The sequence below is a fragment of the Xenopus laevis genome, chromosome 8L (genome assembly GCF_017654675.1).
Source record: "Xenopus laevis strain J_2021 chromosome 8L, Xenopus_laevis_v10.1, whole genome shotgun sequence".
NCBI classification, from domain to species: domain Eukaryota; kingdom Metazoa; phylum Chordata; class Amphibia; order Anura; family Pipidae; genus Xenopus; species Xenopus laevis.
This window is the reverse complement of record NC_054385.1, coordinates 100,134,427-100,161,276: the sequence shown is the minus strand read 5'-3', so window position 1 is coordinate 100,161,276 and position 26,850 is coordinate 100,134,427. Positions and strand designations below refer to the sequence as shown.

General features: G+C 37.3%; 2 protein-coding genes and 1 long non-coding RNA gene across 9 annotated transcripts in view; 1 reads left to right on the top strand and 2 right to left on the bottom strand.

Moving 5' to 3' along the window:
- Positions 1-2,246, bottom strand: part of znf106.L (zinc finger protein 106 L homeolog) — a 43,586-nt gene extending 41,340 nt beyond the window's left edge. For 4 of the 7 annotated variants that reach the window (XM_018231123.2, XM_018231129.2, XM_018231125.2 and 1 more), the window contains exon 1: positions 1,978-2,162. The gene's annotated coding sequence lies outside the window, so the exon portion shown is untranslated. Of the gene's footprint in view, positions 1-1,977 lie in introns of all 7 variants that reach the window. The other 3 variants (XM_018231128.2, XM_018231126.2, XM_041573309.1) reach the window with 3 other exon arrangements.
- On the top strand, positions 2,107-25,140 carry LOC121397141. Its single transcript, XR_005963495.1, has 2 exons — positions 2,107-2,238; positions 24,710-25,140. It is a non-coding gene; the product is annotated as an uncharacterized LOC121397141 (long non-coding RNA).
- The window catches only part of itpka.L (inositol-trisphosphate 3-kinase A L homeolog), a 60,890-nt gene continuing 46,285 nt past the window's right edge, over positions 12,246-26,850 (bottom strand). The window contains exons 3-7 of the mRNA XM_018231130.2: positions 24,777-24,990; positions 19,934-20,138; positions 17,529-17,630; positions 16,760-16,831; positions 12,246-16,180 (exon numbers count right to left, since the gene is read on the bottom strand). Coding sequence (XP_018086619.1) covers positions 15,980-16,180; positions 16,760-16,831; positions 17,529-17,630; positions 19,934-20,138; positions 24,777-24,990 — 794 coding nt within the window. The 3' untranslated portion in view covers positions 12,246-15,979. The remainder of the gene's footprint in view (positions 16,181-16,759; positions 16,832-17,528; positions 17,631-19,933; positions 20,139-24,776; positions 24,991-26,850) is intronic.

The following is a 26,850-nucleotide window of genomic DNA, read 5'->3' as shown; positions in this document are numbered from 1 at the left end:
ATGGCACAAAAGAAGATTTGCTGGCTGCAGTTAAAGGAACAGTAACATCAAAAAATTAAATTGTTTTTAAGCAATACAAATATAATGCAGTGTTGCCCTGCACTGGTAAAACTGATGTGTTAGCTTCAGAAACACTACTATTGTTTATATAAATAAGATGCTGTGTAGCAATAGAGCAGCCATTCAAAGAAGAAAAGGCTCAGGTTACACAGCATATAGCAGATAAGCTCTGTAGAACATAATGGTGTTATCTGTTATCCACTATTAAACCTGTGCCATATAGTCTTTTTTAAATTTCCACCATTGCTACACAAGCATCTTTTTTATATGAAGCAAACATCAGTTTTACCAGTGCAGGGCAACATTACATGATATTTTCATTACTTTAATACACTTTCATTTTTTGGTGTTACTGTTCCTTTAAATCTGGTCTACTGTGGGCAGCAAATATCCAAAAAATGCCATTCAGTTGCAGGTAAAACGTAGTCCCTTTGTAAAATGTATAATTAAGCAATTGAATTCTTAATGAATCAGATGAAAACTGAGTGTAGGACTGACCAGATATGGCATAACTTTGACGTAGTTGGCCAGCTTAAATATATTGCAATATATGGACAAACAATCCCTGTTTTGTTTAAAGGGTAAGGCATTTTTCAGTAGCAGTATGCACAAAATGTCGCTGTCTTAAATATATTGATAATGGGTTGAGTGCAGAGGACTCTTGTATTTGTCTATATGTATTTTGTGGTCACAGCCTCATTGCATCCCCGCCTAATGTTAAAAATTAGTGGTGAGCACAACTTTCCCTTGTTTGAGATATAGATATATAATACACAAAAGCCATGAATATCTTGTAAATTATATCCTTATAAACGGTGAGTAGTGATGTCATCAGTTATAAACGGTGAGTAGTGATGTCATTTCTGTCACATGACTCACTAAAATTTGTGTATTATAATTAATAAAGTACCCCCAGTTGTAAAATATGAGAATATTATAAGTTACCTCGGAGTTCCATGACCTGTATAAAAACAGGTCATGAAACTCCTCGGTAACTTATAATATCCTTATATTTTACAAGAGGGGGTACTTTATTCACTATATATATATATTTATTTATATTCCTGGATGGACAGCACCTCTCACCAACAAAAGCTACTGTGTAGCTGCCCCCTTGCACGGAAATTGGGATGCGTGGCTCCCAAAGGGCTGAATTCTACCTTCCAGTTCAATGTTTTTTTAAATAAGAGATAATGTATCAGGCTGGAATGTCAGTGAAACAATATAACTTTCCATTAAGTATCCCAAAGTAATTTTGTAACTAAGTGAAGTTTGCAACTAAGAATTTAATATATCTGTAAGGTGATACAATTTGTATGGCAAAGGATTTTGAGTTATTTTAATATTAACACAGCTATAAGCACTGAGCACTTTATGAAACGTATTATCTTAATAGTTTTATTTCATTTATCAACACTGGGCAAGTTTGTCCATGGGCAGTAACCCATGGCAACCAATTAATTTGCTGCATTCATTGTCCTACTTGCAGCTGGCATCAAAAATCTTATAACTGATTGGTTGCTATAGGTAACTGCCTATGGGCAAATTTGCCCAGTGTTGATAAATGAGCCCCACTGTCATTATATTCCGAAAACGAAGGTATAGGTCACAGATACCATAGACATGTTGCACAACTGGCCTTTTCTTTCACAACTGATGCTGAAAACATCTGCTTTATCAAATCTGAGTAGAATAATCACAAATGATTCCTGAATTAGACAAAGACTATGTCATGGCTAAACTCCAGGCACTCGACTCCAAGTAAACAATAAGAATCCAGTGTAATGTTTAGAATAATGACACACTACACATTTTCTGCGCCAATCTGTCCCGTGGGCCGCTATGGAGGAGGGAGCAATTGTCCCGGGACGATGGGTTTTTGGGTTATAAAAGGGGGGCAGATTGTGCTTCACTTACTTGGATTACCGCCCCCTCTGTCAGAGAGCTGCACACTTGGGTAAGGAGGGCTGGAGCTCAGGGAGCTGTGTGTCCTTTCTTCTGCGCAGTTTCTATTCTCGCTTTTAGTCTCGCTTTCCAAACACAGCACAACAATCCCAGAACACTACTGAAACCTCCCGCTAAACTGTTTTACCTGCACGGTGTTAGCTTCCTGGCTTCCAGAAAATCCCAAATCTCATCGCGCGAGACTGGCGTCACGACGACTACACGTAAGCGCACGTACGTATGACGTAGCCTTTTTAGAAAAGTCGCAGTGGCGCGTATTTTTTTTCTTTGTTCACCCCTTGTACTTTTGTTAGAAAAAAAGATGCTTCTTTCCTTAGTTTCCCTCCATACCTTCCACCAACAGCACAGCTCTCAATTTTCTTATAAGGCGTTTATATTTTATGCTGAGATTTCCAATTTGTGCCAGGGAACCAAAAAAGGCCTTTTCGTGGTTGTCAAGAAAATACCTCCCAACATTTTGGAAATAAGAGGGACATGAAAGGCATTTTTGTGGCCACGCCCACTAATTACCATGTTCATTTTACAAAGTTTGTCAGGTTATGAAAGTTTGAACATATTTCTCTTTTTTTCCACTTATTTATTACAGTTTTGCAAATGAATGTGAATTGCCCTTTAAGTCTGCTTCCCAAGGGGACCTCCTTATCTTATATTGTTACATTTACTTATTTACTTATCTCAAAATTGTTACAAAAGTATTTTATCTGCTGTTCTGGGCTCTCTGCCAAAAGCCAGGGCCAGATTTACATAGCGGGCGCCCCTAGGCCCACTGGCGTTCGTTGCCCCTGTCCCCTCCCCTTTTTCATTATCGGGACCAGAGCAATGGGGATTGGCACACAAGAAATTTAAAAAAATATTGTATTTCCCGTGTATCCCCAGTGTTTTTGAACCAATTTGGATGTGGGTGGGCAGAATGCCGCCCCCTAAAATCCTGCCGCCCTAGGCCCGGACCTTGGTGGCCTTTCCACAAATCTGGGCCTGCCAAAAGCCAATTCAAATAGAAACTTTGTTTCTTTTTTTGGCTGTTCAGTGCAGAGAAAAACTGGACTTTCCAGTACAAAAGAGGGACTGCGGGTTGAGCTGTCAAAAGAGAGACTGTCCCTGTAAAAACAGGACAGTTGGGAGGTATGTGAGAGTACCTGCTGCCCTCAGAGCCGCTTCACCCAATTATACTGAAAAAGAATGTGATTTTCTGCAAACTAGGTCTAAGGGCAAATTGTCATCGTTTTAGTTTCGGATACGGTACTTAAGGTAGTGGGTCCTAGCGGGTTTGCGGGTCCGGGTGTGGGTTGCAGGTAGGGTTGCCACCTTTTCTGGAAAAAAATACAGGCCTTCCTATATTTTTGTGTTTTTTCCCTATAAATAACATTGACATCAAGTAACTTTTTTACTGGCCAGGCCAGTAAAATACTGGCCAGGTGGCAACCCTAGTTGCGGTTTCGGGTGCAGGTAGTGGTTCGGGTTTAACAAATTGGTTCCCCGCAGGATTCTGCTCAGCAGGGACAAAGATAAGAAATGTATCAACTAAATGTATCAATTTAGAACAGTTTACATGGTCGGCGACCCCCCTTCCCAGAGCTGCTTTAGAAGATGAAAAATTAAATTTTACATTTCAATATTAGAAAAACGGTCACACATAGAAAATAGAAAGTAATTGGAAAAAGTTATTATTTCTGGTGATCTATCTGAAAACTAGTTGTTTGAAGGTGAACAATCCCTTTAACTTTTTAACTATGATTTGTGTTTTTTTGTTTTGTTTCTGTAATAATAAGAAATTAACTGTACTTGATAATAACTAAGTCATGTTAGTAAGTACAGGCCCGGATTTACAAATGGGGTGCTCCTTGTCCGTCTCCGCTCACCGCACCCCGTATGCATCCCCCTACATATACGATGGAGAGGATGATGCGGGGGTGATGCGGAAAAGGAGCAATTTACTTGATTTCGACTGGGCGGCGTGCGGCCCCTGAATTTCTGCAGTCTTGCCACAAATCCAGGCCTGGGTAAGTATCTTAGCATTTAAATGTTTTTATTTATTGGCCAGCTTATTGTTTGGGTTTCACAAGGCTGAAAACCGAACAGAAAGTTGAGACCTGAACAGGCCTTAGAAAAACCGAACTGTTCGGTTCAAAACCAAACAGGTGGCAACCCTAATTGACCATTATGTCAGTTCCAGTAACAATCTCAGATATTCGTTATGAAGACATAAAACATTGGGAAACTCTTTAGGCCTGTATCTTTATAAGGTAACTATTTATCTGTCTGTGGCATGCATGTCAATACATTGGTTAACCAAAAAGAAAATAAATAAAAGCAGCAATTAAGTTCTGTTAAACAAAAGAAAAATACTTGAAATACTTGAAGTGGTTCAATATATTCAAAACTCAATATTTATAAAGTTTTTGTATATACCTAGGGGCAGATTTATCAAGGGTCGAAGTGAATTCAAGGGAATTTTCAAAGTAAAAAAATTCGAAAGTAATTTTTTGGATACTTCGACCATCGAATAGGATACTACGACTTCAACTTCGAATTCCATTAGAAGTAAAATCATTCGAACATTCGACCATTCGATAATCGAAGTACTGTCTCTTTAAAAAAAACTTTGACTTCAATACTTCGCCAAATTAAACCTGCCGAAGTGCTATGTTAGCCTATGGGGACCTTCTAGAGCATTTTTCGAAGTTTTTGGAAGTCGAAGTAAAATCATTCAATCGATCGCTGAAATCCTTCGTTCGATTGAGCGATTTTACTTCGACCTCAGGATACCCAAATTCGATGAAAAAAACTTCGACTTCGATATTCGAAGTCGAAGTATTTCAATTCGATGGTCGAATTTCAAAGTATTTTTAACTTCGAAATTCGACCCTTGATAAATCTTCTGGAATGAGATCTAGAAGTTTTTTTCTTTCCATGTCTGATTTGATAGCATTCTTTATGTTGCTGAGCCAGATGTTGTTAGCCCTGGCCAAGAAAGTGATGGTCATAGATGTTTTACAGAAGTCATCCCTCCCACCAGGTTTTTTAAAGGAACAGTTCAGTGTAAAAATAAAAACTAGGTAAATAGATAGGCTGTGCAAAAAAAATGTTTCTAATGTAATTATTTAGCCAAAAATGTGATCTATAAAGGCTGGAGTGAGTGGAAGTCTAACAGCACAAAAATTCCTGCTTTTCAGCTCTATAACTGTGAGTTAGTCAGCGACTTTAAGGGGGGCAGCATGGGACATAACTGTTCAGTAAGTTTGCAATTGATCCTTAGCATGCAGCTCAGATTCAAAAGCAAACAGTTATGACCAATGTGGCCCTCCATCAAGTCACTGATTGGTTACTGTCTGGTAACCAATCAGTGGAAACCAAGAGAGCTGCAAAGCAGGAATTCGTTTTCTGGCTATTATGTTAGACATCCAGTCACTCCAGTCTTTATACATTAAATTTTTGGCTAACTAACTATATTAGCAACATTTTTTATTTTGCACAGCCTATCTATTTACCCAGTTTTTATTTTTACATTGAACAATAACTTTAAGGATGATGTCTTGTCTTCCTACTATAGCGTTGTTGTGCTCCATACTATTATAGTGATGACTGTGACAACTTTATGGACCATGTTCCAACATTTTCTTAACCCGCTTTGAAAGGCTCAGCTTCTTATCTGGGGTTTTCCACTCACAACCCATTGAGTTTTTAATGACCTTGCGGACAGGGAAAACTTGGCCTTTTTCCTCCCCAGACTTGAACATTTTGTTTTGTTTGGGAGGAGGATCCTTGCAGTCCAGGTCTAAAGTACAGTAGATCTAATGTCGGATGAATGGTCCAGTGTATTCAGTATTGAATGAATTCAATTTGGTCAGTTTCATACTAGAGAGAGAAATATCAACTTCAGATATACTGGAATATCTGCAATTTCCATAATCTCCCTGGCAATCTGAACTGGCAAAAGACATAATGCTCTGTTTTTCAATGTTATGCCTCACTTTTTCCATAATTTCTTCTACCATATTAGACATGGACTGTTTGAAAGCTGTATCTAGTCCTTCAGGGCTGGTTCTCCACAAGCCACACATTCCTTCCTAAGAGTTTTGTGTCTCTGAGACCCCTCCTTGTGTGGAGAGCTCCTAGAAAAAAATAAATGACTTTCAGTGCCTTAGAAAGTGCCAAATGCTCTCAGAGGGTGAACACCTATAGCTCATCACATACAGTCTGAAAGATATACATAGCAGGTTATACATATAATAAAACCCGAGGCCGTTCACGTAAAGCATTCCTACAGGCAATAACTTACACTTGGCAGTGGCACCAGCAATAAGTCTGTATGGCACAGTCCCAACACCACAGACAGGTAGCAGGGCTTGCAGGAAACATGAAAACAATTGCTGCAGCAACACTCCGATTGTTGGTTTCAACTTTTTATTTGTGCAAATAACGTGCACCTGACGCCTCAAACAGCGGAACAGTGTGAGTGCGGCACTTTATTTTGACTTTAGGGCTTGCAGGAAACAGTTCAGTTTAAAATTTCGAATTTCGCACCAACATTATTTAAAGGATAAGTAAACCTTAAAAATAAGTTCATGTAAAATTGATGAGAGTGCCATTCTAAGCACTTTTGCAATTTACATTTATTATTATTTTTTTCTAGTTCCAAGATATTAAGGGATATTTGTACTGTTAAAGGAACAGTAACATCAAAAACTGAAAGTGTATCAAAGTAATAAAAATATAATGTACTGTCGCTCTGCATTGGTAAACTGGTGTGTTTGCTTCAGAAATACTATTGTTTATATAAAAAAGCTACAGTGTAGCCATGGGGGCAGCCATTCAAGCTGGAAAGAGAGGAGAAAAGGCACAGAATACATAGCACATAACAGATAAAACACCATAGTATTGGACAGAGCTTATCTGTTATGTGCTATGTAACCTCTTTTTTTTTTTTTTTTAAAGCAGCTTAAATGGCTGCCCCATGGCTAAACAACAGTCTTTCTGAAGCAAACATACTACTTTTACTAGCGAAATGCTTTAATTTTTTGATGTTACTGTTCCTTTAATATGAATAAAGTTTGATAAAAAAAGCGCCACCTGCTGATCAGTTTTTGACCATGAGGTAGTTGAGGAAGTTGTCAGAAAAAGAGGGCTGATCTGATGTTCTTCTGGATGTATGTATTAAAGGGCACCTATTGGGTAAAAATGTTGTCTCCAACCAAAGGTGTGGGTTAATAGAGCCTGCATATCGGTTGGGGATAACAGTCATTTTTTTTTTTAAATTACTCCCGCCAGCGCTAGGCTACCAGCACCAGGAGGGAGCTCCCGGTGCGAGCAGCCATGTCCGGTCACTCGCATGCACATAATGAAAAGCTGCCCGAATTGCTCATTATGCGCATTCACGTGACGTCACATGCGTGTTATGCATGAGGGAGCTCCCGGTGCGGGTAGCGTAGTGCTGGGGGGGGCATTTTTTTTTTTTTAAACTGCTGTTATCCCCAACCGGAATGCAGGCTTTATTAGCCCACACCTTTGGTTGGGGATAACATTTTCACCCAACAGGTGCCCTTTAAGGGCTATGTGTACAACTTTCATTGTTATATTAACAACAAAATATTTAGCGAAGCTCAGAGGTGTAAATCAAAGAGAAAGTCGGGACATTTCATTAACAAACCCGGGACTGTGGGCTGAGCTGTCAAAATCGGGACTGTCTCGCAAAAAACTGGACAGTTAGGTATGCAAGTGGCATGCCATTAAAGGAAAACTTTACCCCTCAGACAATGTAGGTCTTTATAAAAAATATATTGCATAAAGCAAGCAAAACCCTGCTTCATGTAAGTAAACCATTTTCCAAACTATACTTGTTAGGTCACATAGGCCAATTTACAGACAGAGTTCTGCATTTTGCTTCCACACTTCTTCCTGTTACAGTTAGAGTTGAAGTATTTCTGGTCAGGTGATCTCTGAGGCAGCACACAGACCATCACAAAATGGTGACTCAAGGCAAGTGATGTAAAAGGACAATATTTACTTAAATATATCTTCCATTTTGATAAGATTATTTAATATGCCACGTAATTTGATATAAACTGTTGCTTAAGTATTTATTTTGGGGGTATAGTTTTCCTTTAAGGGAAAGTGGGATCAGTGGAAGATAAGGAAAACCGAGAACTAAAAATGACTGCAGGCTAAATGAATCACTGTGTTAGGTGTTGTTCATTTCTCCTATCTCCCTTGTGGACAGTTTTTTTTACAAAATATTCTGGTGTTTGCTTCTGCTGTTTACATATTCAGCTGTGAAGATAATATCTGTGCCTAATTACTTTTGCAAGTTTAGAATACAATTAATATTTAACACACATGCTGTTCATCTTTTCGGTTGCCAACAAAAACATAGTGGGGCTCACTTACTAACAGTCTAGTCACATGTTCTTTTCATTTTTATTCTGGAGTGACAAACCATAACTTTTAGTAAGCAATCAGTTCACACTATAGAGATCTTATCAAGCTCGATTTATGCCATTTGGGATAGAATGATCCAGTTTTGGCATTTTATACTTATTTTTGGAATGGCAGGACTGTTTTTTTTTTACTTAAGCGCAGTGTTATTCACATAGTGCATAAGATTTATGAATGATGTTTCATTATCCACTAGAGAGCAGTATTTCCCAGCATTTCATGATATATCTTTTTATGGTAACTGTATCAACACTACACCTCTGTATTTCACCCACCTCTCTCCACGATTAGTTTGTTTGTTATGCAATTTAAAGGAACCTTAATTGTTGCAATAACCCAAACAGAAACTATGTTGACAATCTTTGAAATGAACTGATAACACCAGATTAACACGATACAACGTTGCTTATTGTTTAAAGTCTAGTGAAAATGACTCTTCTCTGCAGAATATGACAAATCATATGCCGTATTCACCTTCAACCACATTTAACGAATAATTCTAATAAAAAACCTTTACATTTGGTATTGTCCGTTATTTTATTCCAGTTTAACCCACACGGTCAATAGCCAATTGAACTAAGGATTGGGAGTTCGTTACTCCCTATTAAATCACTTGTGATTAAAGGTGCCGTTTGTCTTGTGAGGATTCAAGTTCATTCAAAAAGATTCAATTCCCTCTCAATATTCTTAGCCAATTTAACCAATAAGGGTTAACAATTATAATTCATAAATATAAAGTGACCTGTGCAATTAGTTCAAAAATTGATTAATTTTTATATGCTCTATTTAATAAAGTGCCATGTGCAATCGATTAGTTCACCATTCCATTTAGTGATTAGTGCATAATTAATTAAAATCTGAGAGTTGATCCTTATGGTCACTCTCAGATTTTAATTAATTATGCACTAATCACTAAATGGAATGGTGAACTAATCGATTGCACATGGCACTTTATTAAATAGAGCATATAAAAATTAATCAATTTTTGAACTAATTGCACAGGTCACTTTATATTTATGAATTATAATTGTTAACCCTTATTGGTTAAATTGGCTAAGAATATTGAGAGGGAATTGAATCTTTTTGAATGAACTTGAATCCTCACAAGACAAACGGCACCTTTAATCACAAGTGATTTAATAGGGAGTAACGAACTCCCAATCCTTAGTTCAATTGGCTATTGACCGTGTGGGTTAAACTGGAATAAAATAACGGACAATACCAAATGTAAAGGTTTTTTATTAGAATTATTCGTTAAAGGTGGTTGAAGGTGAATACGGCATATGATTTGTCATATTCTGCAGAGAAGAGTCATTTTCACTAGACTTTAAACAATAAGCAACGTTGTAACGTGTTAATCTGGTGTTATCAGTTCATTTCAAAGATTGTCAACATAGTTTCTGTTTGGGTTATTGCAACAATTAAGGTTCCTTTAAATTGCATAACAAACTGAAACTAATCGTGGAGAGAGGTGGGTGAAATACAGAGGTGTAGTGTTGATACAGTTACCAAACAAGGTTCCTTTTTTCTTTTCCTTATTAAAACTAACCGATACCTTGCGTGACTGTAGAGTCTGAGTATTTATTTATTGGTGTAAGAGTTAACTTTTTTTCTCTAATAAAAAAAGATATATCTTTTTATAGCCAGACAAAGGGCAAATAGTTCATTATTATGTATAGAACGACAAACAACTATTTGCTGGTCTTAAAACAATCATGCATTTGCATTGTTTGCCTTTACCTTATGTCTCTAAAGCTGTAAAATGTGTTGCCAATTTATATTCAGCCTGTGTAAACTAATATGATATACATATGTATCTATAGTTGTGCATTGTAGGGTAAAGACTCTTTAATGATCAGATTGCTTTTTTAATTGCAATAATAATAATTCATGCACTCAGCTTCCCCATTATATCGCTCTTTTTGAAATTCTTAATGGAATCTCCCTGATGGCATTGTCTGCCCCCAGCATAGACCAGCAATAATCTGAGTCAAACCTCCTGGACCCTTGCTTTGCACACCGAGATGATGCATCGCTTTTCAGCCTTTTGGCTAAGATCAAGATAAGAAGGGCTTATCTGTTCTTATCAGAGTGTGTGTGTGTGTGGGGGGGGCATCCTAGCTAAGTGATCTTCTGGTGATCAACCTTCACTGGTGAGACAGAGAGCGGTTGATCCTGTGGCCAAAGGCTATGCATTTGAATGGAGCCAGAGAAAGCACCTAGGCCTTCAAACCTGGGGTCACTGTGATCTGCAGCACTTTGATACACTGGCACTCTTCTTTTGCACTAAGCTCTTAAATCCCCACGCCTTTTGGCACCTGTGACTAAGACATTTTTAAAATTGGCAGATAGGCTGGGGCAGCACACTGCCACAGTATTTTATGAATTTTTACTCCCTATTTATTTATTTTTAGAACTTTTGCACTTTTTGGATTCTGTGCACTGGCCTCCTGGGTCTAATCTAGGGGGGAATGTGTGGCCATTAGGGCTCCTTTCCCCCTGAACCCTGGCCCTACGAAGGTGAACCCTGACGATGGGACCCCTCCAGAGGTCCACTTGTTTATCCTGCTCCCTCCTAAACCTAAGCCTTACGGCGGAAGGGGTGTGAAGACACTTGCCCCATTTCTGTGCCTTTTGTGCTGGGGTGGTCGGGGATAAAGGGGCTCCCCCTTGCCTTTTTGTGCCTTTTGCCCAGGGACCTGAGAGTTTAACCGACTTAGCCTTTTTTAAGGCAAGTCATTTGCACTTTTGTTAGCACTTTGGGCTAAAAAGCACATCGGCTAAAAAGTAAAAAAAATTGGCTTGGTAAAGCGATTTTATTTGAATTATTACTTTTTTTTTGTAAGCAGCTACATTCCATATCCCTGTACTCTGAACCTCTCTTTACTTTACATCGGCTTCCAATGTTAGACTGACCTGCCAGATTACCAGAGGGTCTCCCAGTGGCCCTTCCTATATAACAACAATAACATTTAGCACAATCTACATCTAACTGTAACACTGACTGATCTACAAAATCAGGTTTGGCAGATTAGATTCAATTACTTTCTCTATTACAGTCTATGCTATTATGATCATTTTAACTGTTAATTTGTTATTATATCTAATAGCTGATTATACCAACTATCTTCCACTCATTGAACCACTGAAGGCAAAAAAATAGAAGCCTGTTAAATAGGTCAATGTCATTGTTTATGACAGCAGACTTAAGATAAAAGCTGCATACAGATAGAGTTGGCCACCTCAAGGTGGGCGTATCAGGAAATTCACAAAAAAGATTTTTGCTATTGATATCTCCACAGATTGCATATTATTATTATTGCATTATATAGTATATTAGGATTCCCTGTCACTGTTAGGTGTAAGGTGCTCAGATCTATAGATTCGGCCTTTTCCAGCAGAATTCGGATTCAGCCAAATCCTTGTGCCTGGCCCAATCGAATCGGAATCCTTAAAATCATGTGACTTTTCATCACAAAACAAGGAAGTAAAAAAATTGTTTTAAAATGCATCACCCATAGGAGGCAGCTAAAATTGCTTGCCAGGGATAATTTAAAGTTAAAAGCAATGGGACACACAAGGATTAGATACTTTTCATTAAGAGGAGGGATGTCATTATTTATTAAATAAATTTTATACAAAACCCCACTCTGAAGTTTGCTTGTGAACTGGCTATTCCCAGATATACGTTTTTCAAGGGACCAGAAAAAATGGTATAGTATGTATGTATGTAAAACGGAGGTTTCCCTGTAACTGCCCAGTTAAGAAAATTGCAGATATCAATCAAATGCTAAGGAAGCAGTTTTATTTTATAACATTTTAACGGGTAATGATACATCCATACAATAAAAACATGTAATGAACAATATACAGGATATTTTTGGAGTGAATAAAAGTAATACAGTCATTTTAGTTTAGTGTTCAAGAAAAATGGACTAAAGAATATATCTATAGGAATCAAGGCAATAGAAGTCCATGTTTCAAGGCAAATACAGTAAGAATGTTCAATCGACTGTTAGCCTGAGCAAACAGAACAACAGAAAGCTGACTACACCGTGTCTGGCCACTCACGTGGAAGAATATTGGCAAGGGTGTGGTCACCTAAAGAGGTTCTAGGCAAAATGTGTTTATCCAAAATTTCACCCTAACTCACCTGATTATCTTTGCCTCTAACATGTTGCAACAACTGAAGAAGAATAAGCAAACGCCTGTACAAATGTTTGTGGCATTTTTGGCACCAGATCACTAGAGACAGGTTTTAACATGGTGAATTTGTAACAGGTATTGCTCAATTACTGTTTTTGCTTTGAAATATAGATCCATCTAGATCAGGGAAGCCCCTGCAGCTGCTGAGCTTAATCTTAGCATCTCCTGACAAAACCACAGACTGGGAGTCATAGTTTCACTGGAGAGTTGCTGCCTGGCCAACCCTGAACAAGATATTTGTAAACTTTAAGGGTACCATCCCTTTCAACATAACACTATAATACAACACTCTCTTTATTCTTTTTTTCTGATTTTACTGAGATAATGGGAGTGAATCAGTTATGTTTACCCTTTTATTTTCATAAGGCAACCACTGCACTGTACCCTAAACTGCAAATATGTTTATTACTAACTACTTTTTTGGCTGAAGGACAAAAGTAAAGCCGGGCCTACTGGGTCTTCTTTACCTTTCCCCCCCAAAGACAATGCTGGCAGAATTTACTAAAATCCGTTTTTTTCTCATCTTTTTTTAAATAAAGAAAGCTCGACCAAACCCCCATCCACGATTTTACCTTATTTATCATTAAAATAACTCAAAAAAGTCTGGTTGGGAAAAAAAACTCGATAAAAGCAAGCGAAAACTCGAATTGTACTAATGTTTTGTACTTTTCTCCCAGATTGGTTGTTTTTTTTTCTAGTTATTGCCTGAAAACCCTGAATTTTTCAGATTATCTGGCTAAACCCAGTAAAGACTGTGATATCTTAAAATTTGAATAGGGACATCTGCCATTGACTTACATGACCTCAACAGGTTTGAGATGCTGGGATTTCAGAGTTGGGCTTTTTGCAACAACGGGGTATAATAAATCTTGAGTTTTTCTTTTCCCCACAAAAAATTGCCCCAAGAAGCCCAACCAGGAAAAATTGAGTTTTAGTAAATAACCCCCAAAGTGTTGCTAGACCAAGCAAAGTTGGCACATGGGGCATTAATTAATGCCAACTGAATACCATATTTGTAATTCATAAGGACCATATTGTATCTATCAAGATTTTATAAATTGAGTCTGTGAAGTTATGTGCAGATCCCAATGCATGTAATGGCCGACAAGTAGGTTTGAAACCAATATCCTGGCACAGTGGCATGTATCCATCCCCAATTACTTACCGCAATTCATATAGGATTTCCTTTTGTAATTTCTTTAAATAAAGTCAAAAATAAAATGCAATTTCTTGAACTATAAAAACGTTTGCCAAACTGTAGAAATTCTCAAGTAATGTTAGCACTATATCTCGGGATATGTTTCCAGTTACTGTAGAAACAAACAAGTGTTTTATCAGATTTGCCTCAAAAAATATATTTTAAAAAACTGAAACCAGTATCTTGAAGGTGCTGTTAAGCATAAGATAAATAATGTTATTAAACTGAAATGCACGCAAAAGAGCGGACTCACATATGCTAGTTCCGGACGTTTGCTATAAGTGGATTTGTAAGCCGGCCCCATACACTGGGCAATAAACTGCCAATGTAATCTGCCCATATATTGGGGCCTTTAAAGTCTGTGGAGTGATCAGTGTGGCAGTTCCAGCTCTATAATTTAATATCTCTTGCTCACATATAACATATTGCAATACTTTAGATGTGCTTGTTTCAACCTTAGGTAATACAAAGTTGCCAAAGCTTTACTAATTTGATGTTCAAGCCATACATATATTTAACATACTGAGCATTTGTATCTGAAATCATGACTACAGCAGTAATATTAACTGTGACCTCTTTAAACTGACAGAGATTAAAATAACATACATTTCCTTCCACAAGTGATCCCCAAACACAGCCATGTTTACTGATAGAATTACAGTAAATCAGACAATTAGGTAGTTAAATGATGTACTTATTTCATTCTTCCTGAGTAATCCATGTTAGATTTTGGTAAAAGGGTAGAAAACCATTGCAACTGTGGCTATTGTGAAAACTGCCAATTTACCATGCTTAGAATTAAGGTTTTAAACTGACAGTCGCTGCCTGCCTTGGACTAGAATTTATACAATACTAAAGCACCAGCAATCGTCATTCTGAACAAATATAGCACATAGGTTATAACGTCTGATGATATAAATGTAACTGTGATAATAAACCCTTGTTTCTATTTGTGATAATATATTTTGCTAAATATATATCTTATGATACACAACTCTTCCTGAGGATGCTACTATTTGCATAGTATAATTTATCTTTAGAAAAGTGTTTCATAAAGTTAAAGTGATTCGGCAATTTGTTGGAAGTGGAAGGGAACTCAGACTATCAAGGTCCCCCCTGCAAGACCTGTTAACATTTAAGCCTATAGTAAAGTCTACAGCGACCCAACTGAAATATATATTCCCATAAAATAAACCAGAACATAAATGAAGAAGCTACTGAAAAAAATACAGATCAGATTTCCCTGACAGACAACCATGAATGGAAATGCAAATAACTGACGAGTCTGACGCTATGCTTTCTGTTTCATTCCATTGGGGCTGCATTTTATCATCATTCTTTCTCTAGTAACCTTGAATCCCGTGACATTTGCGTGACCAGTGGTGTACCGCTTATTTGATCATTCTGAACATTTCTTATTAGTACAGTTTGATTGCAAAATCCACCAGCTGGATATATCGTTATGAATTCAGGAAAGTACGTGGTACAATTCATTTTTTCTGGAAACTCCATAACAAATAGTTTGCCATCAAAACAAGTCTGGATTGGTTGATAATCCATTAAATGCTATCATTCTAAGGCTCTAACTCCTGTTGCTTTCACATCTTTGCATCCTTGCATTGCAATTAACGTCTTAAATCCACCTGTCTGTTGTTTGATAGCAGCGTAGAAAATGCTGAATCCATGACCAAAATATGTTTTCTGTAAAAGCAAGATGTTCTGGCTTTGCAGTTGCTGGTATGTAGCATTACATTAACCAGTAGTGAAGTCTTATTGAATAAACCTGGCTTTGCAATGTATCTTCATCTATGAAATATCCATGTACCACATTAACTTAAGTGACTGGATGTTTCAGATTAAAGAAGGAGTGTTGGTGTAGGGACATATCACCTGTCATGATGAGATATATGGTTCTGCTGGAGACATGCATTATGAGACATCAAGGGAAAGCTGTACATTATAGGCAAATCTGATTTTAATAAAAACATCTTCAGTTTCCATCACCATAATGTCAAATCCATGGCTAAATACCAATCAGTTACTGGCAGCAACATGCTTTAAGATACAAAAAAAAAATATCCTAGTGTAGTGGTCAGTAAGTTTAGGATGGACTCTTCATCAGGAAGAAATACAGGTCAATATGTCAATAAGATTATCAAATCCATAAAGGTAACCATCCTCCCTATTCCCTTCTTGCCAAGGTATACGGTGGTCCAGGACCTGGCCTTCAGGCAACTGTGTTGTCTTGCCAAAATCTATTAGCCAAACGTTAGCCTTGCTTTTCTTGTCATGTACAAACAACAAGGAGCTTCCAATCACCTAGCAGAAAAGAAAAATACATTTCTTGAAATTAGCAAATACCTATATTAACATGCTGTTCGGTATAAGCAGATATTTAGTTTACATATTGTTGTACTATTGTACTATATATGTTATTTTGCATAGATTGTTATAGTGGGGAAATTAATATGTAAAGCTAATAAAAGGTATCAAGGAGTAGGACCCAAGCTCCTGCTACCTATAGGCCTTATGATTCACATCATGCTTTAATGAAATGGAAGGCATGTAGATATTTGTCAAGATGGAGACGTGTCTCACAGCAGTGAAGGTTCTCTCCAGTGCTAGCTCCTGTGCAAGTCTCAGCATATTTAAAATACGTGGTTGGTTTAGCTACGTGATAGCTAAATAGCCATAAGTTGAATATCTGTCTACATAAAAGACAACTTTCACCTTTTTCTTATAGCCTCAAGGGGGTTACAGTGTAAAGATTCCTTCATTCTATAAGAATACTTCCCTTTTCATATTGAGATATGCACATAAATGAGACTGACTGTGATTAGCATTGTAAAGTTGTTTACATTGCAAAAAAATACGGTAATTTGCTATCCCATTGCCCACCTCATGCCTCTTAAAGAATTCTGAAGACTCAACGATGGCTCTGATTTCTTGCAGTCTGCATAGATATTTATTCTGCATAAATGAAAAAAACTATTTAGTGGGGAAACAGTGCAGAGATCCTTCTGACAGTATTATATTTCACTTATTTCTGAAAATTCACACACAGCCAATTTGAGTTAGTATCATTTTTACTTGTAGCTAAAGGTGAGGACCGATATTTACGTGTATATATATATATATATATATATATATATATATATATATATATATATATATATATATATATAAATATATAAAACATAAATACAATCCATATTTTTCTCACATTATGGACGTAACAGTATTTTTTTATGGTGTTTATATACTAATATACTTTAAAGGAACAGTTCAGTGTAAAAATAAAAAGTGGATAAATAGAAAGTTAACTCAAAGATGAGAAATCACTTTAACGCTATAATGCTATATAGTGTGATGTGTAGCTAAACCTGACCGGTTAATATGTTTTGTTTTACCTTCATTTTCTTCTAAGCTCTAATAACAGCTTAGGTGTATTCTTCATCATCAAATGGATAATTATCATTCTTCTAGGACACCTAACTCTCTAAGCTGTATAAGTTTGTGTTATAGTCCTTCAATGGACCAATATCATATCTTGCTTGTTTTTGTAAAACCCAATAAAACTTAAAAAAAAACAAAAAAAAAACCTGACCAGTGTATAAAAAATGATTGATTTTTTATCTAAATTTAGCATTTATATTTATATACGTACCAAAATGTCTTTGTTGCCATCAATAAACTGAAGGAATGCTTGGTCAATCTGGTCCCTGGTTTTGGTTGTTTTAAAATGTGTGTTGCATGTGCCATCTCCTTTCTAAAGAAAGATTTACACAAATTGTTTAGATAGTTTCAAATGAAAGGGATAGTGATACATTCCAGGTTTTAAAAGGAAAGTGTCATTATGCCTATATTGTGTTAAAGGAAAACTATACCCCGAAAATGAACATTTAAGCAACAGATAGTTTACATAATATTAAGTGGCATATTAAAGAATCTTACCAAATGGCACATACTACTAGAAAAGTATATTATTATGAAAATGGCTTATTTACATGAAGCAAGGTTTCACATATGAACTGTTTTATGCAGTATCTTTATATAGAGACCTACATTGTGTGGGGGGTATAGTTTTCCTTTAAAGTAGCCTGCACCAATTCTGCATTTTACAGTTGCCCCCTGCCTCCCCCAGCTTCAAACATAGGAATCTTTTAATCGATGTCGATCTGTCCTCCATATTCTGGAGGACATATGTAAATAGTGCACCAGAAATATAACAAAAAAATCATATTATAGGACTAAACAATATATTAAAGGACAACTGCAGCTAAGCAAACGGTAACTTATCTACTGTAACAAGATGTCTCACATGTAACTGTTTCATTACAAATCAAAATTCAGCAAGTTTACACTAAGGGGCAGATTTATCAAGGGTCGAATTTCGAAGTAAAATATACTTCGAAATTCGACCATCGAATTGAAATACTTCGAATTCGAATATCAAATTCAAACTTTTTTCATCGAATTTTGGTATTCTGCGGTCAAAGTAAAATCGTTCGATTGAACGATTAAATCCTTCGAATCGTACGATTTTACTTCGACTTCAAAAAACGTAGAAAAATACTGTAGAAGGTCCCCATAGGCTAACATAGCACTTCGGCAGGTTTAATTTGGCGAAGTATTGAAGTCAAAGTTTTTTTAAAGAGACAGTACTTAGATTATCCAATGGTCGAATATTCAAACTATTTTACTTTGGATCAAATTCGAAGTCGTAGTATCCTATTCGATGGTCGAAGTATCCAAAAAATTACTTCGAATTTCAAATTTTTTTACTTCGAAAATTTCCTCGAATTCACTTCGATCCTTGATAAATCTGCCCCTAATAGTAGCAATATGGAATTAGGACAAGTAGCCATGTAGTAGCCTGGCTGCTAAAGCATGTAGTAGTAACTTGACAGTCTAGCTGTGTCCGTGTGTTTGTATGGAGTAAACAATGACACTGGACAGCAAAAGTCACACATCTCTGTTGAAAATTATAAGGGTAAGGGTCTTTGTGTAATGTTATTTAAACCCAATAGGATTGTTTTCCCTCTGATTAAAGGGGTGGTTCACCTTTAAATTAGCTTTTAATATGTTATAGCGTGACCAATTCTAGGCAACTTTAATTTAATTGGTCTTCATTTTTTCTATTTTTTTTTAGTTTTTGAATTAATTGCCCTCTCCTTCTGACGCTTTTCTGCTTCCAAATGCTCTGTAAAGCTACACATATTGTTATTGCTACTTTTTATTACTATTCTTTCTATTCAGGCCTCTCCTATTCATATTCCAGTCTCTTATTCAAATCAATTCATGGTTCCTAGGACAATTTGAACCCTAGCAACCCAGATTGCTGATATTGCAAACCAGAGGGAGCTGCTGAATAAAAAACTATATAATTTAAAAACCACAAATCATTACAAATTAAAACAAATTACAAATTGCCGCAGAAGACCACTCTCTAAATCATATTAAAAGTTAATATAAAAGTGATCAACCCTTTAATTGGGATCAGGTACAATGTACTGTTTTTTTATTACAGAGAAAAAGGAAATCATTTTCTAAAATTTGAATTATTTGATTAAAATGTATGGGAGATGGCTATCCCATAATTCTGGGTAGCTGTCATCACATATACTTTTTTTTAAGAATTTCATTTATTTATACCACTGTCCAGGCTTCATGTATTTACATTTTTCTGTTCAATGTTGTTCTTCCAGATAAGCCATCTCACTTCAATGGCTCTATTAGATAAAGGTCTATTCTCACAGCAGCAAATTAAATGTAAGGAGCATTTTAGATATAAGGCAGTTGATCCTGATCTGTGTCTTGTGAAAGAAGTGCTCTAATCCAACCATAAAGCAATGCAAGGCTTCACACAAAAAAAAAATCACATTTTCCAAAGAAAACTATTAGTCTGTTTCCAAGACACCTCAACTATGCATAATGAAACATAATGTTTTAACTGTGCCTACACATTTTATTGTAGGGACAGGCTCCTTTTAATTATAAGTACTGGAGTATTTTTTCCATTTTAAATGGGTCTGTCGTCAACGTTTGTTTGAAAACATAAAAGCCACGTACCTTTATTCCTTCAATTCTAAAGCCCAAGGTTGAGGTTGAACTGATTGTCTCTCTCCATTGCATGTACCGAGGCTTTGTCACTGCTTGCTGAGCATTCTCTTCTTCGGTGGGGGCTAGTGGATCCACTTCAATCATTTTCTTGTACATATCCTTCCTTAACTTTGGTTTTCCTCTGGCTTTTGTCAGCTCTTCCTCCAAATATGTCCTGTGTGGGTAATAGAAACTTTCCATTAGTATATTTGTGCTTTGAGGAGTAAGTGAACCTTAAACAACAAACATCATGCGGTGATAACTCAACTTCAATTAAAAAACGAAATAAATACAATGCGATTGTTTCCTGAGAGTAGCAAATATAGAATGTTACTACATCTTTTGTGTATTCTGAGAATTAAAGGGATACTGTCATGGGAAAAAAAAATTCAAAATGAATCAGTTAATAGTGCTGTTCCAGCAGAATGCTGCAGTGAAATCCATTTCTCAAAAGAGCCAACAGATTTTTTTATATTCAATTTTGAAATCTGACATGGGGCTAGACATATTGTCAATTTCCCAGCTGCCCCAAGTCATGTGACTTGTGCTCTGATAAACTTCAATCACTCGTTACTGCTGTAAAAAAAAAAACCCCCAGCAGCCAAACAAAAGAACAATGGGAAGGTAACCAGATAGCAGCTCCCTAACACAAGATAACAGCTGCCTGGTAGACACTCAATAGTAAAAACCTATGTCCCACTGAGACACATTCAGTTACATTGAGAAGGAAAAACAGCAGCCTGCCAGAAAGCATCTCTCTCCTAAAGTGTAGGCACAAGTCACATGACCAGGGGCAGCTGGGAAATTGACAATATGTCTAGCCCCATGTCAGATTTCAAAATTGAATATAAAAAAAATCTGTTTGCTCTTTTGAGAAATAGATTTCAGTGCAAAAATCTGCTGCAATAACACTATTAACTGATGTGTTTTGAAAAAAACATGTTTTCTGATGACAGGATCCCTTTAACAATGAAACAAAAAAACAATGTCGGTTCATGATAAAACATAACATGTTATGTGACAGAAAATGTGCTACTACAAATTGCATAAAGTAAAATGCATAATTGTATATACAGGTAATAGGGTTTATCAGTAATGAATACAGCAATACTATGTTTTACCCTTTTTAATGACATGGGAATTATGGATTTTCAGATCAAGCATTATGGGTAAGGAACTCTGACTTTCTTCTATAGGGGATTTCTACGTGTTAAGTTGAGGGGGTTCATTTATTATTGGGCAAGGTTCAAAGTTTTAAAACCAGCCAAGTGTTTTTATTTTATACTTTGCACCTTTGTGCAAACTGAATCTGCACCTGTTTGTGCTCAAGGAATTGAGTGTAAGGCATTACAGCATACTACCACCCAACATTTGAAAAATGGAATGAATGATAAAAAGTTCTGCTGTGCTGTGAAAAATGTGGACCACGTCCATTTTATGGCCATATACCCTAAATAAAAATGTTTATGTTACAAAATTTGGCAGGTTATGGAAAGTGTAAACACATTTCTGGGAGTTTTAGGGCCATGCTTTATGTTTATGTTATTACAGTTTTCCTAATGAAGGTGATATTGCCTTCAAGTCTCAGTTCCCCCAAGAGACCTGCTTATCTTAAATAGTTACAATTGTACATCTAAGTGCAGGTGCTGAGTATTCTGGGCTCTCTGCAAAAATGATTTTTTTTTGGCAACATGTAAATCAGACAGACATGTAGGGGGTTATTTATCAAAGTCCGAATTTATCTCATTATTATTATACTCTTTCCCAAAAATTTTGTTTGCAGGAAAAAATCAGAAAAAAATTGCGCAAAATCAGATTTTCACATTTTTTCAGATTTTTCCTCCGATTTGCACTTTTTTTTCGGATTTTCACCCGAAAACTCAAAATTTTGCCCAAAAACTCTGAAAACTTCAGGGTATTGCCAAAAACCCAGCGCACATCCGATTTTATAAAAAAAAAATCACGAATTTTGTTGTGATTCAGAGTTTAGTAATTAACCCCCGTAGTGTTCCTTTTTATCTTAACATTTCTTGTAGATAGTGAAAGTCATAATGTAAAAGGCGAGGGATTCCCCAAGCAGAAGCAGTTATACATAACCCTGACCTATGTACATTATGTGAACTATCCTCTTTTTCTTTATTGCAGTACAACAGTCTTTGTATGTGTGTTTGGTGGAAAAGAAACTAAAAAGGGGAAATACATATGATTTCTTACAATGGCATTGAGTTTATTTCATATTTCTGTTAATGTTTAGAACCGGAATTTGCCAGGGGGTGCTATTCAATGGTGCTTGTCTATTAAAATATCTTGATACATTCCATAAAATGACATTTCGTCCACAGACTCAATGACCTCACTGGCCAGATTATCATGAATCTTGCCGAATGCCTCTTTGCTTTACCAAATGATCACTTCTGAACTTCTCATGGGAGTACCCTTGTTTTATTCAGCTGCAAATAAGTACATATGCTTTATTGTAATCTGACCTTTTAAAATGTTTAATAACCAAATAAAGGTATCAGGCTTGTCCAGAGTGCAGTTAAATAAAAGCACTGTAGAGAACATGAATTTCAGAAATCAAATTGATATCGCTAGTCCTGAATGTTTGCCTCCACTGCTGTTTAGATTGAGGGTGGGGTGAGGGAACTCCCAGTATAACACCAGATAATTATAAAATATAATAATTTTCAAACAGCACCTTGTAAATGATATAGTTCCTGCAAACATTACTTTTAGGTGTGGCACAGAGTCATATACTGTTTATATAAGGAATTTGGCTGCCCAGTAAATGCTGCGCATAGGATGACACCAGTGCAGTTTTTGCTGTGTAATGTATACTTTGTGCAAGAATTTACACTGGATGAGCTTATCTCTGCCAGACACCAAATGGATAGATGGGTCCTCAATAGTTTCTCCCCAATGCTCAGCCGTTAAGCTGGGTATATCTGTATGCCATTTCTCATACAGGGGAGAAAATTTGAATTCTTGGGTGCGTATAAGTGACATTTAGGGGCCGATTCACTAACTTCGAGTGAAGGATTCGAAGGTAAAAAACTTCGAATTTCGAAGTTTTTTTGGGCTACTTCGACCATCAAATGGGCTACTTCGACCTTCGACTACGACTTCGAATCGAAGGATTCAAAGTAAAAATCGCTCGACTATTCGACCATTCGATATTCGAAGTACTGTCTCTTTAAAAAAAACTTCGACCCCCTAGTTCGCCATCTAAAAGCTACCGAAGTCAATGTTAGCCTATGGGGAAGGTCCCCATAGGCTTGGCTAACTTTTTTTGATCGAAGGATATTCCTTCGATCGTTGGATTAAAATCCTTCGAAGGATTTTATCGTTCAATCAAAGGAATTATCCTTCGATCGTTCGATCGAACTATCTGCGCTAAATCCTTCGACTTCGATATTTGAAGTCGAAGGATTTTAATTCCTAGTCGAATATCGAGGGTTAATTAACCCTCGCTATTCGACCCTTAGTGAATCGGCCCCAAACTGTATCCTAGATATGAGTTTAGAGGGAGAGGGGTAACATTCCTGTTGCTCTAATGTATTGAGGTTCTGAGGTAAGGATAAAGAACCAAACTGCTCTGTCTCAGCTATAAGTATCGATACCGAATAAGTATTTTAGTAGATGAAAGTTAGAAAAGGTTCCCCTATTTGTGATTGTTGTAGAAACCTGATATTCCGTTGTGGCCAGTATATAAAGTCTGGGATTATCCGAAAGTGGTGTAGGAAGGAAAGTATTTTATAACTCTAGAAAGGTGGCATCTTGCCCAGGCGTCAATTTGCCTGATTTTGAATGGAGTGGTTATTGTTAGAAAATTCCCTGGTCTGTATGGACTAATTTGTAGAGATTCCCATGACCTGGCAATTAGGGCCTGTACGATTATTCTCCCCATGTGTGCAGAACCAGCTTAGTAGGTAAGATATTTGTGAAACTAGATAGTATTGCTGTAAATTGGGTAGCACCAACCCCCCTATCCTTGGATAGAGTAAGGGTGTTTATGGCTATCCTAGGGGTCTTTTGGGACCAGATGAAAGTTTAAATTTGCCTTGCAATGCAACTTTGGGTTACTGTGGGAATCAATGCATGTGTTTTTCCAATGCTGATTTACAGTTATTTCACTAGGAAGAGAAATTCAGATGTTTGCCACATGCACTGGAGGAGAGCATAGATAGCAAAACACCCTGTGAGTCTATGCCATACGTATGTAAACAATGATATGGACAGAGACTCTTTTAGGCCAAGGGCAAATAGAGCAATGGCTCTGCTGCTCTCAGTCTGCGTATTTTCTTTTAAGCTGAGAGAAGCAGATTTCAATAAAATCCGATAGCATGCAGTAACATGCAGAGGAACGGAGGTCAGCCAAAAAAAGCAGCCACTGCGTGTGACAGCAAGCGATGCAAGTGGATCCTACTGAACTCGATGGAGATGGGGCACGGAGCAAATCTGTTTCTCTCAGCCTAAAAAAAAATATGCATGCTGAGAGCATTGGAGCCAAAGCTCCCTCTGCCCTTGGCCGTGTATGGAGAAGAATGCAGTTGGATAAATGTTGCTCCCCCTGCCATTGCTTATTGTTAACGTACCTGTTTAGATTTAGCTAGATAGAGTAAATGGTTTTACAAGCCATAAGGCATACTAAAACTTACTTCAAAAAATAACCTTAAAAAATGTGGACATTTTGTCAGGCCACTTTCATTAAACACAAAAAGCTAAATATGGCATTATATTATTTAGAATTTCGCCGTCCCCGGAGACAGAGAAGAGGGCTGATGGATTCCACAGTTAAACATGCATTTCCTACCTGATCCCCATCTTACAGTCCATAACACAAGGCTCATCAAAGTTATTCAGCAGATCATCCAGTTGTATATAACTTTCTCCATCTCGCTCAACCACACCATGGAATGCAGGGGCACAGTGAACCAAGGAGTCCTTCATTACCAGCTCAAACGCATTCTTCTCATTTTCTGAGTAGCGTTTTAGAATTGTACCATTAGCTGCTGCTTTAAAACTCCCTATGGAAAGAACAACAACAAGTAAGAAATGCAGCTATGCTGTTTCCATCACTTAATAGCATACCACATTCACTATAATACAGTACAGTAGAGCAGAGGGTTACATAGATACTTTTAATTAGTGGCTTTTTTGTTGGATTATATAATGATGATCTAAGGTATGCCAAAATCTACCCTATACATCCATTTTCGGGTAATTTTATATAATAACAATTCCTGCTCTTTTAAAACCTGCAAGAGATTACCTTGGTAACAAAACAATGGGTGCTAGGTGCCCACACCAGTGACACTAAACATTATACTTGCTTATATAATAAAACAGCACATTTAGATATTACAAACATTTCAAGGACATCTTAAACTGCATGTATAATAAAAACAGCAACTATGAATTAAATACCAAGTTCATACTGCATTCAAAAAGACTAACTTGCATTTTACTTCTTTCATAATAAATGTATGTTTTTTTGTCTTATCAAGCTTTTCGCTACAATTTTTTTTAAACAACCTATAATCTACTACCACTCATGGGCTCTTCTACCTTGTTATAGTTCTAACAGCACTTTGTCATTAATAATACTCTTTCAGTTATAACTGCAATAACATTATCAATGTGATGCCCTTCCATCAGGGACATGAGGGTTTCCCTAAAATTTGGCTTGTTTGGTGAGGTTGAGTACATCTATCCTTGTTATGCCCACCTTGGCTGGGCGATATTGGGTTGATCCAATCTGATCGGTCATAATGGCCGACAACACAGGCTGTCCGATGACGGGTGCATCAATATACAAATACAGTCCTCAGCTCTATGGGAATATCAAACTGTCACGAATCGGCACCCGGAATCCAGAACCAATGCTAAGCACCCTGGTCTCTGCTCTTGCTTCCACCTTTAACAGCCGCCTTTCACCTCGGGAGGAGACCTCGGCTAAACGTATGCCGCCAGGTCTTATTAAGAGAGGAGCCAGGCAAAGATTCTGGACAAGCAGTGGGTCACCATTGTAAAGCAAAGTCTTAGGACAGAAGGTCACAGTACAAGGATTAGACAAATCGTAGTCAAACAGGCTGGGTCGGTGCAGGCAGAATTCTAGCGTAGTCAGACAGGCAAGGGTCAAAGCCGGGAGGTCAATCAGAAGAGTCAAACAGGCACAGGTCCGATTACAGAAGTTAAAATAGTCGGTTACCAGGCAGGAGTCAGGATCACAGAAGTAAGAGTAGTAGTCAGGAAGACGGGTCAAAACAGGAATCAGATAATCAGGTTTGAATAGCAAAAGCACCAGGCACTCACAGAGAATGAACCTATAACGGGCAAACATTAGAGTTACAAAGCCCCTTTAATACTGTTTGAATTTGGCGCCATTGCGCGCATGCCAGCGCCAATGCACCTATAAATAAAGGAGATGCGCGCTGCGCACACACTAAGAAACCGGCACAGAAGAGGATGGGAGGCAGTGTGGTGGCGGTCCCCACCGAGAGCGCGGCGGGTGTCCCCGCCGGCCCACTAGACCACCAGGGTGAGTATTTCTCACACAAACCTGCCCCATTTTCGAACAGATATCGGGCAGATAAAAGCTGCCTGGATTGAGTCGGGCAAGCCACATAAAGGGACAAGTAACCTGCCCTATAAACTATAAAAAAGAAATGATTTGAAAAGTTTCTTAGAATTGGCCAGTCTATAACATACTACAAGTTCCCTTAAAGGTGAACCACCCCTTAACCAGTACTATCCAGTCAATCTGCAAAATATGGGTTATTGGTATAGCCCTGTCATCACCAAAGTAAAGTAAAAATGCATAACTCCTCATTCAAACCAAATAGACCGCTCCAAGCTCATCCTCCCATTGGCTGTTCCAATCCCTC